The sequence below is a fragment of the Typopeltis vanoorti genome, chromosome 22, assembly GCF_054136105.1.
Source record: "Typopeltis vanoorti isolate ZY-2024b chromosome 22, IOZ_Tvanoo_1.0, whole genome shotgun sequence".
Classification (NCBI taxonomy): Eukaryota; Metazoa; Arthropoda; class Arachnida; order Uropygi; family Thelyphonidae; genus Typopeltis; species Typopeltis vanoorti.
In genome coordinates this window covers 66,734,573-66,748,678 of record NC_143570.1, presented here as the reverse complement: position 1 = coordinate 66,748,678, position 14,106 = coordinate 66,734,573, and the positions used below count along the sequence as shown (strand labels likewise).

At 35.9% G+C, this 14,106-nt stretch overlaps 1 protein-coding gene across 1 annotated transcript in view; it reads left to right on the top strand.

Annotated features, from left to right (window-relative positions):
- LOC150094470 (UBX domain-containing protein 7) overlaps positions 1 to 14,106 on the top strand; it is a 520,016-nt gene that overhangs the window by 455,894 nt on the left and 50,016 nt on the right. The window contains exon 11 of the mRNA XM_090411839.1: positions 13,202 to 13,281. Coding sequence (XP_090267965.1) covers positions 13,202 to 13,281 — 80 coding nt within the window. The remainder of the gene's footprint in view (positions 1 to 13,201; positions 13,282 to 14,106) is intronic.

The window sequence follows — 14,106 nt, the reverse complement described above, 5'->3', positions numbered from 1 at the left end:
GCTCACTTACAAAGCACTATCAACAATCTGTAGTGTAGGTTAAGTGTGAAGCTGGAGATTCTGAATAGGGCAGTTTAAGGTATACTGAATTTTTATCTTGGACTTCTTTGATAAACTTATTGGAGAACCAGGGTTTGGATAATGGTTGTGGAGAATGAAGGCTACCCTCATCAGCAAGGATTATTTCATTTATTTAGCTGGAATAGGGGTAGTTTAATGAAAACAGTAATTAGGCCATTGAATAGATGTATGGAAATCTTCAAAAGGTCATTCCAGTTGACATTTATTGTACTGGTATAGGACAGGAGATTGAGTGGAAGAAGGTCAGTAAGAAATAGTGAAGATATTATAGTCAGAGCTCCCAAGATAATAGTTAAGCTAAGATCAAGAAAAGGTCCAGGTTTTTGATGTAGTTTTTTTTAAAGTTGCATCTTGGCTTACATCCTGGAAAAAAAATGCAATTCTATATCCCCCCCCCCTGCCTATTCCTGTAGTTATCAATATGGACATCCCTGCCAAACATTTTGCCAAAATGATTCCTTCCCATCAGCAACTTTCCCTTCATTAAAAATTTTCTTAAATTTAAAAAAATGTTTTAAAAAAAATGATATTACTTCATTGCTTACTACTGGCAGAAATCCTTGGTCTTATTAAGCCACATTTCTCCCATGACATAGTTGAAATATTCAAACTCAACACACATTGTTTATTTTCACAGAAAGGAAAAATATACAAAAGCACTACAGGATTGGAATGGTTTCCCTCTTGTCCCCTCTCTAGCCAGTTTTTATAGGACATTTTCTAGGAAACTAAGAACTCAATACAGCTACACAGTCTGGTGATGTGGTAGATTGTGTGTTCTTGAAAGTTTATTTTTCACTTGGTTAGACTATAATAAATTTAGTTTAATCCTTTATCCAAGTGTGAGCAAACAAAGTTTGTGCTTGAAAATATCTTCAAGATTGAGGCAAGGTAGTACAACACCGGGCAAGTCGTAGCAAAGATGGACCAAGCTAACATCACTTCTATCTCAGTATCTCCCATAACAAAACACATTTCCTTGCGGATTTGTATAATGTTATGCATTAAGGGAAGGGCCACTACCCAGACTAGTTTCGACCTTTATTGAGGTCTCTTCAGTGGGAGCCAGGCCTAGAGGTAGAGATTCCAGGCAGAAGCAATAGTGAGGTCATCTTTACCTATAGGAGTTGTCAAAAGGTGTGCCACCTTTTTATTAAATTACTCTGGATTTAGAGAAAGATGTTGAAAGTTTATTTTTCACTTGGTTAGACTATCATAAATTTAGTTTAATCTTTTATCCAAGTGTGAGCAAGCAAAGTTTGCACCTGAAAATATCTTCAGGACTGGGGTAAGGTAGTACAACACCAGTCAACACGTAGCAAAGGTGGACCAAGCTAACATCACCCCTATCCAAGTATCTTCCATAATGCAAAACACATCTCCTTGCGGATTTGTATAATATTATGCATTAAGGAGAGGGCCAGTACCAAGTCTAGTTTCGACCTTTATTGAGGTCTCTTCAGTGGGAGCCAGGCCCAGAAGTGGAGATACCAGGCAGAAGCAATGGCGAGGTCATCTTTACCTATAGGTGTTGCCAAAAGGTGTGCCACCTTTTTATTAAATTACTCTGGATTTAGAGAAAGATGTTGAAAGTTTATTTTTCACTTGGTTAGACTATAATAAATTTAGATTAATCCTTTATCCATGTGTGAGCAAACAAAGTTTGCACCTGAAAATATCTTCAGGACTGGGGTTTGCTACGAGTTGCCCGACCCAGTCCTGAAGATATTTTCATGCGCACACTTTGTTTGCTCACACTTGGATAAAGGATTAAACTAAATTTATTATAGTCTAACCAAGTGAAAAATAAACTTTCAACATCTTTCTCTAAATCCAGAAGAATTTAATAAAAATGTGGATCTGAATTACATAGTAGGGTACAAAGATTTGAACTTTGATCTAAGAGGTCATGTGAATATTTAGCGTGTGAGAACTCTGCAATTTTCATCTCTTAATTATTTTTGCATTCCCGATTTAACCGATGACAGCTCAGTTCTGTAATATAATAACCCTTTTACTTCACACACAGACCTCGCCATTGCTTCTGCCTGGTATCTCCACTTCTGGGCCTGGCTCCCACTGAAGAGACCTCAATAAAGATCGAAACTAGTCTGGGTAGTGGCCCTTCCCTTAATTCATAGCATTACACATATCTGCAAGGAGATGTGCTTTGCATTATTTGAGATACTGAGATAGGAGTGATGTAAGCTTGTTCCACCTTTGCAATGAGTTGCCCGGTGTTGTACTACCTTACCCAAGTCCTGAAGATATTTTCAGGTGCAAACTTTGTTTGCTCACACTTGGATAAAGGATTAAACTAAATTTATTATAGTCTAACCAAGTGAAAAATAAACTTTCAACATCTTTCTCTAAATCCAGAAGAATTTAATAAAAATGTGGATCTGAATTACATAGTAGGGTACAAAGATTTGAACTTTGATCTAAGAGGTCATGTGAATATTTAGCGTGTGAGAACGCTGCAATTTTCATCTCTTAATTATTTTTGCATTCCTGATTTAACCGATGACAGCTCAGTTCTGTAATATAATAACCCTTTTACTTCACACACAGACCTCGCCATTGCTTCTGCCTGGTATCTCCACTTCTGGGCCTGGCTCCCACTGAAGAGACCTCAATAAAGATCGAAACTAGTCTGGGTAGTGGCCCTTCCCTTAATTCATAGCATTACACATATCTGCAAGGAGGTGTGCTTTGCATTATTTGAGATACTGAGATAGGAGTGATGTAAGCTTGTTCCACCTTTGCAATGAGTTGCCCGGTGTTGTACTACCTTACCCAAGTCCTGAAGATACTTTCAGGTGCAAACTCTGTTTGCTCACACTTGGATAAAGGATTAAACTAAATTTATTATATTGCGTGTTCTGTTTGGCTTCATGGCCTAGACAAATTAGGTATGTTTTTCAGCTATTTACATAACCTCCATCCAAAAATTAATTTCAATATACAAAAAGAAAATGACTGTCTTTCCTTTCTAGACATGCTAGTTACAAATGTTTCATTGTTCTTTTTCTGTTTGTAAAAAACATATATAAACACTGAAAGGTACTTAAATAAGAAGTCACTTCACAATTCAGTACAGCATCCTCACAATATTTGCACACAGAGCCAATGCAATTTATTCTAATGACACTGCTATTTATTCTTGCCACAGAATTTGGTTATCTTAGGGAGACTTTTTAACCACTGGTTACAAACCACAATAAAATAAAGTATGGTGTTCCCCCATCCATTCCACATAAGCTAACAATGTTCTCATCACCTATATCTGGAGTATTCATCTGAAAAGATAGCTTAAGATTTCTACTGATATAATCCCAACACCACTTTCAAACCACACATTTAGTTTTACATATTTTTAAGGATCAGCTTCATCATCTTGAACATCGTGGAATGTATAAATTCCTTGTGTGTGCAAATTCCTGCTTTGGACAGACTGGTAAATCTGTTAACATCCACTTCGGAGCATGTACAGATGATTGTGAATGGACTTTTATGTTAAGTCAGGATTGGCATATCATGCCCTGGATATTGCTTCACACAAGATTAAATGGACAAAGACAACTGTGCTAAACAGAAATTGCTATAGGTCTGGGAGAGAATTTTTAGAATTGGCATCAATTATGAAATACTCCCTTAACCTCAGTAAATATGGCTGCATTAGTCCACATAAGATCTGCATGACAGTCATTCTGTGACTACATTTACTTTTTTGATTAACTGTTATTTCTTATCTGACCTAAGGAGGGTGCTTTGATAAGATATTAGTTCCTTTTCAGTTACAGTTTGAATTGTTTTTGTAACAGTCTGAGTGCTGTGGATGTTTGTCTTACCACAGTTGTAATTTGTGCTCTGAAGATGCTGGTTTGAAATCCAATGAAATATTAGCAATTCAAATTGTTTTTCTTCTTGTGGTGGTTATACTATAAGGCACTATTGTGGGTAAGTATTTTGTTGAAGTTCAGATGATGAAGTAAATATAGAAATTTTTTCATGGGATTTTGTCTTTTGGGTATTTAGGATATATATATTTGTTGATTTCTGTAGGAGTTTTTTAAATCACAATGTTGCATGTTATTTACCATGGAATATTTTATGGTTGATATTGTTAGAAACGTAGAGAATGACATTCTGTTTCTCGTGTTGTGTGCTAGAAAGATATAACCATTCAAAATTAGGGTTCTGTAAAGGAATAAACAAAATGATAAATATGTATCTATTTAAAACATTGATTTTTAATCATAACAATTTTCAAGACCTCAGAAACCCTTAGTCAATGATCTTGTTGTTTGACCTGAAATATGACCTGAACTTTCGTTAACCAGATACTCAGATTTGAACATCTATTATTTATATAATAATTTACAATTGCCCCATAGAATTCTTTCTTGTTTTTATATCGATCCACTCACACAAGTCCGAGCTTTTTTTTTTTTTTTGGTTAGATGCCCAGAGATTCATTGTTTTGTTTTTATAAGAAACAAAGGACATGGTACATACCAGTATAATATAAAGAGGATATATCTTTGAGAATGGACAAAATTTTTTACTGTTTTGAAGTAGGTTGATAAATGAAATTTCTGCAGGATGCAACCAGTACTTTGTTAAATAAGCCTTCAATTCATAGTTCATTTCAGACAAATTAGGGAGACAACAACCATGTTAGAAATAATTAATTTTCTGATGTTTTGACCATCATATTAAGGTCATCATCTGGGGGTATGCACATATATACAGAGACAAGCTATATTACATTTCACACAGTATGCCAAAGAGACAATGATTTGATCAGTGGTTATTCTACTGGCCTGACCTCTAGTAAAAAAATAAATAAATAAAAATGCAATAAAATAAAATAACTACATCAAAGCTATATTCTGTTTATGACATAATCAGAGAACAATTTCATATAGATAGTTTTATTACAGCAAAAGTGGTGTCCTAATTTAACACGAGAGTAGTTATATTAGAGTTAAGATCCTGGATTACCCACAGTCCTATTTATAATTAACTCATATGCAGAAAGGCTATATGGGTAGAATATGTGCCTTCCATATTCTTGGGATTTTTAAACCATCATTGTTGTTAAGATTAGAGGAATTTGAAGAATAAGAGGTTGATAGGAATTTCATAAGCCTCCTTAAATTTATGCTCATACCATGTTTTGGTGTGATGTAAACACCAGGTACTTTTCAAGTCAATTCTATGTAGAGTATTCAGGGCATGATCAGAAAGGCTGGATTTACCATAGTTATTAAATTTAATGTGCCATTTATGTTCCTTTTTTCAGATAGCTAAAGGAAGGGAGTTTAATTCATACATTTTATCTTGAACTAGTAGGAGAAATCAAAACTTAGTTATAACAATCTGTAACCAGACTCTGTAATTTGTTTAACTTTATAACTTCACTAATACTGGAATACTCCTTTCATGTTTTCAAAATTTTATAATAGTCTGTTTAGAGAGAATTAGGAATAAAATAGAAAAAGAAATGAATGAGGAACAGTTTGGATTCAGAACCAACAGAGGAACTAGAGAGGCTATAACTTGTCTAAGAATTATTGGGGAGAAAACATTAAACCATGGTGGAAAGTTGTTTTTGCGAATTCTAGATTTTGAAAAGGCATTTCATACAGTGAAACGTGAAAGGCTTTTTGACATTCTAGAAAATACTGATATTGACTCTTATGACTTGGAAATTTTAAAGAGATTATATTGGTCACAAATAGCGTCAGTATGTGTAAATGGAGAGGAAACAGGAGAATTCCCGGTGGAGAGAGAAGTCAGACAAGGATGCAAGTTATCACCATTATTGTTTAACTTTTATAGTGAACACATGTTTAGAGAGGCACTTGAGGATATAGAAGAAGGAATAAAAATAAACGGAAGAATCATTAATAACTTAAGATATGTGGATGATGTAGTAGTGATGGCAGAAAGTGAAAATGGGTTACAACAAATTATTCAAAGAATTGAAAACTCTTGTAAAGAGTATGGACTAAGAATTAACACAGAAAAGACCAAGATAATGATAATGGGTAGAAAAATAGGAGATAATGTAAAAATAAGATGTGGAGGAAAGATTTTAGAAGAAGTGGAAAGATTTCAATATTTAGGTAGCTGGATCTCAGAGAAAGGAACTTCAGAGTTGGACATTAGAAACAGAATAGGGAAAGCTAAATCGGCATTTATGGAAATGAAGAGAATTTTAATAAACAAGAACACTAAAATAGGCGTTAGAATTGGAATAGTTAAAGCAACAGTTTGGAGTATTGCAAGTTATGGAAGTGAGTCATGGACACTAAGAAAGAGAGATTGGAAAGAATTAATGCACTGGAAATGTGGTGTTATAGAAAGATGGAAAAGATTAGCTATACAGAAAGAATATCAAATCAAGAAGTTTTAAGACGAGTTGGGATGGAAAGAACACCGCTAAAGAATATTATGCAAAGAAAGACTAGATTTGCAGGACATCTTCTGAGAGGTTCTTCGGGACAACTGACAAGAACTATATTACAAGGGAAAGTTGAGGGGAAGAAAAGACGTGGAAGACCAACTAGAGAGTGGTTTAATGACATCGTGGAATGGACTGGTTTAAGAATGATGGAAGCGACAAACAGACAGAAATGGAGAAGAGCTGCTCATCTGCTGCAACCCTCTACCGGACATGGAACCGGTAGCATCCATGTCCGGATGCTACCGGACATGGTTTAATGTCCGGTAGCATCCATTGCTAGAGGATGCTACCGGACAACGACGACTGTTGAGCAAGGAACTGATTAGTTTTTGCTGATAATGTAATAGATGTTTATAAGCTAGAATTTAAATATAGTAACCATCCTTTTGCAGTCAGTCTGATGGATTTATAATACAGGTTAACATTTTATATATATATATCTTATTATTATTATATGGGTAGTATTCCATACCTGCATGGAGTCCAAAGACTCATTGCAGAAGATCCACTCTATCCATACAATCTATCATATCTCTCCTTGAATCCCTTAACAGACAAAGCACTCACAACTGATTCTGGCAACCCACTCCACTCATTCACAACTCTCCAAGCAAAAAATTTAGCCCTCGTATCCCTACTAACCACACCTTTATTCAACTTCCAGGGATGACCCCTTGTTCTGGTCCCTCTAGCCAAGTGTTGAAACATTTCCCCTGCATCTATCCTATAAAACTCTTTAAGCAACTAAATGTTCTATAATATCTCTTCTTTTTCTCCTATCACTCAACTTATGCAATCCAAACATCTTCAATCTGTCCTCATAGGAAACATTTCCCAAGCCATTCACCATCTAGCTCTCTCGCCTCTGAATCCTCTCCACCACTTCCTCATCCCCCAAGAAATCCAGGGGACCAGACTTGAGCACAGTAATCCAGATGAAGGTGTATCGATTCCTTATAAAGAAGAATAACAGCTTTCTTATTTCTACTTGTTAATGTGTTCTTGAATAGCTAAGTAATCTTAAGGGCTACCTTAGCAATACGTCCTCTAAACTCTGTCTACCACCACCACCCCTAAATCTCTAGCTTCATCTATTTCCTGGAATACAGTGATACACGGCTTGTAATCTGTTTATCCCAGAATGCATAATTTCTTTACATTTATCGATATTAAACTGACACCATTAACATTTGCCCATAATGACAGCCTATTTAAATCATCCCTGCAAGCTCTCCACATTGCCTTGATTAACTATTATTCTATCTAATTTCGCATTATCAGCAAACAATAGTATTCCTTTTCAGGTTATTTCCTATATCACTTATGTATGAAATAAACAGCAATGGTCCCAGCATGGAATAGGTGACTAGTGGTGTCCCTTGCGGCACACCACTAGTCACCTGTTTTCATCTCGATTTCTGCCCATCCATATACCACATTTTGATATCTGTCCATCAGCCACCCTCTTATCCACTTAACCAATGTCATATCCATCCCCATTTGTTCCAATTAGCATAACAGAGTTCTGTGTGGTATTCTGTCAAATGCCTTTGCAAAATCATCATGTAGCCATTTCCTTTATTCAACTCAGCTGTTACTCTGTTATAAAAAGTTAGTATACTAAGGTATGGCCAACCCTTCACAAAGCCATGCTAACCCGCATATTTTTATCTATCCTTTCTTGAATTCTTTTTTTGACAATTTTTTCTAGTACTTTTACCACCATGACTGAGATACTGATTGGTCTGTAATTTGCTGCTGCAGTCTTAGACCCTCCCTTATGCAAAATAATTATTTTGTCCTCTTTCCACTCCCTTTGAACTCTACCAGAGCTGAATGTTAAAGCGCCTAGTCAAAGGCATTGCTAGCTCCCTTGCACATTCTCGCAAAACTCTGCATTATTATTATCATTATCAAGAGAGACATCCAGGGAGTCAAAGACTCATCGAGGGAGGCCACATACTACACACACACACACACCAGCTGTCCTATCTAATTCTTGAATTCATTCACACTGCTTGCACTCACAACATCTAATGGCAACCCATTCCAATTACACACCACTCTCTAAGAGAAAAATCTAGTCCTCACTCCTTCTTAGCTTCCAAGGATGCTCTCTCGTCCTTTCCCACCCTCCATAAATTGAAAAGGATTTCAATTGATGAAATCCTTTCATCAATTGAAGGGTTTGTAAGTTTCTCTGTAAGGGTTTGTAAGGGTCTCCTGTTTGCTAGTATCTGCAGTCTACAAATTCTCAATCTGTCTTCATAATCAGTATTCCACAATCCTAATATCATTTTTAACACTCTCCTTCATACTCTTTCCAATATATTAGAATCACAATGGAAACCAGGAGACCAGACCTGCACACAATAGTCCAAGTGAGGTCTTATCAAGGCCTTGTAAAGAGACAAAATAACATCCTTATCTTTACAGATGTTCGTTTCAGCACAGGGACGCGGCAGTAGTGTCTGGCACTTGTGTGCAAAACTTTAGTTGGCACCCCTATACCCAGTAGCACACCAGTACTGTCCGGCGCCTGTGTGCAAAACTTTAGTTAGTGACCCTACCCCCCCCCCCCTCCTCCAATAAAAAAATCACTTAAAAAAATGTTTTTTTAAAGTATTTCCTCCTCTTTGGCACCTTTACTATCCTGGTGCCTGTGTGTATTGCGCACATTGCACACATGGTCGGCATGCTCCTGTTTCAGCATTATAATTGTCTTTTGAGTTGTATTTGCAATCTTTGCCACATGGCCCCTGAACTTCAACTTCCCATCCATTAACACTCCAAGATCCCTAGTCTCATCAGTTTCTTCTAGCCTAATTCCACCAATATAATGCAACATTGGATATCTGATCATGCCGAAGTGAATGACTTTACATTTACTGACATTGAACTGACACGATTTTCCCATGCCCACAATTCCAGCCTATCAAATCATTCTGCAAATACTGCATATCAGCAGCATTTCTGATTACCCTAGCTATCTTTGCATCATCAGCAAATAGCTGCATGTCGCTTGTCAAATCCTTTCCAATATCATTAATATACAGATTGAATAACAGTAGATCAAGCACTGATCCTTGTTGTACACCACTTGTACATTAAATTTTGCAGATTCATATCCCCCATATACCACGTTTTGATATCTGTCAGTCAGCCATCCTCTTATCCATGCTAATATTCTATAAGCCAAACCCATTTTCTCCAATTTATGTAACAACCTACCATGCTGTATTCTGTCAAAGCCTTAGCAAAATCCAAAAGTATCATAGTATATCCATTCCCCTTGTCTAGTTCAATGGTAACATTGTTATAGGATGTGAGAAAGTTGCTAAAACATGACCTTCCTTTAGTAAACCTATATTGTTCATTGCAAAGTAGCGATTCACTGTCAACCCATTTCTGAATGCGAGCCCTGACCAATTTTTCCAAAATCTTCACCACCACTCCTAAGATACTAATTATTGTACAATGAAACCTGTGGAGTATTCAAGAGTAAACAAACACATGTACACACAGAATTAGTTTTAATAAGTAAATATTTCATCCTAAGTATCATAGGAACATCGTCAGTACAGTTAATTCAAATAATACTAGGAATAACATACATTTAGGGGGTACATGATTACAATGGAATCCCAATATGCGTACAGTAGCGTGTTATAGAATTAAATTAAAATATATCTGGAGAAAAAGATAGATTGAAATAGAGATTAAAATAAGAGAACATATATAAAATTATTTTACACAATTTTGTATGACAATTTCCCATACTTCAGGGATAGCAAGAATGTCAGTACAGTTCAGATTTGGTCTGTGATGTAGGGCTTCAGCACTTTCTTTATATAAAGATCTATGTGGAAGTTTGGTCTTTTATGGATTCTTTTCCTTGTATAAGCCAGGTAGCATCAGAGGTGAGAGTTTGTCTTTAGGAGAAGGTAACAAGTTATAGATCTGGTTGATTGGTTTGTAGGTAGCAGCAAGTTTGTATTTCTTCATAATTTTTGAAAGATGTTCAGAGATGTTTTTGGCATAAGGTATGGGAATCCTATGGGCTTGTTCTTGTCTAGGTTGATGTGTGAAGAAGTGACTGATGATTTTTTGAGTTGTTTTAGGATTGTATCCATTTAGTATGGCTGTATTTTTGATTATTTCCAATTCTTGGTTTAAAGATTCTTCAGAGGAGCAGAATCTGTGTGCTCTGGTTACTAATGATTTAATGATGCCAAAGTTTTGAGATGCATGGTGAGCAGAAGAATTGTGAATGTAGTGACCTGAAAATGTTGGCTTGTGATAGACAGAAGTGGAGATGGAACCGTCTTCTTTTCTTTGGATGTGTAAATCCAGAAAGGAGATCCCTGTGAGATTCTTTTTCTAGAGTGAATTTGATGCAAGGATGAAGAAGGTTTATTTTATCTAGAAACAGGTGTAGTTCTTGTTCAGATTGACCCCAGACAGCAAAGATGTCATCAACATGTAGCCAAATTTTTGGTTTGGGTTTAAACGTGAAAATTTTTTCTTCAAGGTATTCTAGAAACAGGTTGGATAAGTTTGGTGATAAGGGAGACCCCCATTGCTGTTCCTTCCTCTTGCTTGTAAAAATTCTCTTTCCAAGTGAAGTATACGGATGCAATAACAAATTTGAATAATTCAACAATATCAGATGGAAATTTTTGAGTTAACAAGTCTATTGTTTCCTTATGGGGAATATTAGTGAAGAGGGAGACAATGTCGAAGCTAATTAGCATGTCAGTTTCCAACAGTTGAATATCTTTTGTGAGAAACTCTGTGGAATTTTTAATGGATGAGGCTGAGTGGCCTCATCCATTTTACATGAGAGCATATAACCTTTTTTGAATGGAATATTCATAAACTTAGTCACTTCACAAGTGAGCACTGCATGATCACTGTCACCAATCGTAGGCAGAAAATGCCCTCTGACACTATAATGAAATCTAACACTCTTTGCCCTCGAGTTCCTTCTGTCATGCTGCTTGAAGAAGTTGTCTTGCAACTGCTCAATAATTTTCATTTTTCTCGTAAGATTCTACTGCTACCCAAACAATATTTGGATAATTAAAGTCTCCCATTATGATTACTGTTTTCGTGCTCATCTTTTGTATTTGGTGATGCATTTCTTCATCACAACCGATCCACCAGGTCTGTAACAACACCCCACTATGTAATTGATCTGGTTAGATTCCACCTCACACCAGATGGCTTCAAATTCATTTCCACACGAAATATTGTTAGTAGTAGTACTACAATCATAGATCTTAATTCTCACTGGATTCAAGTCATCCGATACCATTAGCAGCACTCCTCCTCCTCCTCTCCTATGCTCTCTATCCTTCCTAAAAATACTGTACCCTTGACACTCGATACCAGTTAGTAGGTCTGATTTTGATAGCCAGGTCTCACTAATACCTACAATCTGAGGTCACAACATATTGAGAAAGGCAACAAACTCTATCCCTTTGCTTCTGATACTCCTAGCATTTGTGTACAGACATAATAATCTACCTGTTTGTTCTTTTGTATTGGCTTGTCTGCAGTCTGCCTGACACAGTTGGACAACTTCTGGATCTCTATTCTTCTCTAATTACACATCTAGACATCTTTGCACACATTTGATGGGTTCAAAGTGGACAAACACAAAGTCGAAATCATTCTCTCCTCGTCAGCATTTCCATGACAAAGCCCATTCCCATCATTAACACAGTTATATAACATTGCCACTCTTACACTCACATTCACACCATTCCTCCCTTTATAATTTAGTTTCCCTGACTCTCTGTGTTAGGTCTCATACCAGTTATTAGTTTTTCTAGACTACTTGATACCAAACGCATTCAAGTGTAGGCCGTCCCTCTTATATAAATTTAATCCTTCCTCAAACTCACTCCACACATCCAAAAACTCGCATCCATTCCTTCTACACAGCCTATGCATCGAATCATAACCCTTTTTCTTAATTCATTTTTATCATAGCGAGGTAAAATACTGACGATTTTCACTTTCTCACTCTTCACTCTCGCCTCGTCCAACAACCCTTTCATGTCCTCTCTCTCTCGTACTGTACTTATCGCCAGTTAAGTCTGGTGATTAGTTCAGTCCTACTACAACTACAATTTCGTTTACTTTTCTGTTTTAGAGCTGCTTCCTTTATTCTTAATTTTTGCTCCAGGAAAACTCAATAGATGATATGCCATTTATATATATATAAATGATTGAGAGAAATGGTTTGTAGTGCAAATTAGATGTTGAGTGAGCAGATGTATGTGATTTACTGTATTCAGAAGAATTGGTAAATCTGAAAACAATTTCAATATACAATTATATGTTTGATATGAAACATATCTCAGAATATTTTAGAGGTTGTTTATCAGCATAGTCATCGTTACGTTTGTAGTGTCCCAGGCTCCCCCACTCCCCCAAAAATTATGATAAAGCATACTAAGGTTCACTTTTAATTTAATTTAATCTGTTTAAATGTTTGAAGCAGTGCATCAAATAAGAAAAAAATTATGATAAAGATAGGTTGAATTACCTTAATATTTAAACTTTTTATAGTCATTTATTTACTGATTCCATTGTGGTTTCATATTTCTCATAGTGACAGAATTCTTTCAACTTTAGATCCAGTGACAGAACTGATATTACGTTTTCCTGATGGAAGCCGCAAACAGCTTTGTTTGCCAAGTACATCACAGATACAAGTAAGTATTATAAAATTTAACAAAATTTTATAATAACCCATATATTTTATAAAAACCCATGATCAAGTAAATTTTTATGCCATATACTTTCTTTAAAATAGTGTTTTTGTGAAGATAAATATGATAGATCATGAGACTAGAAATTTTGTCATTTATTTGATGGACTTCTGTTTATACTGCCTATTGTACCAAAGGTTTGATTTCTGCTGGTATCTGTCTTGCAGATATGTCCAAAGGTTTGTACAGCAGAACCTTGAACAGGGCATTTTAACCTGTTTTTGGATCTATCTCCATTACATTCTTGGTCATTTGCAATGAAGGAAAAAAAAAAAATTCACATTATCATACATTTCCTTCTTTGAGTTATCATCTCCTATTGGAGCTCAGCAACTACCTTGGAAAATTTTGACCGATCTTCATCCACTCTGAACAGTCTCTCAGAGCTCATGCCAGTTCACTGTGTGATGTGTGCCAGCCAAGATTTTTTTTCGTCTTCCTTGTTCTCTTCTTCCATTTATTATCCCTTTTATAATCAATTGAAATATCTTATTATTTTTATGACTATTTAGCTTATTTTTGTTTTGTAGGAGGGCCCCTTATATAATATCATTGGCTTTTTACTCAAATTTAAAGGCATTACTGATGTTTTATATAGACAGATATATGAAAAATATATAGGAAGAATAATTCTAAAAACTTACCCCAACTCAACATCACCAGAGTTCAAGATCAGTACTACTAACATCAGAAGCCTGAATGGCAAAGAAATGAAACTAGCTGAGGAATTGGATAAGTACCAGATCGACATAATAGGGGTGACTGAAA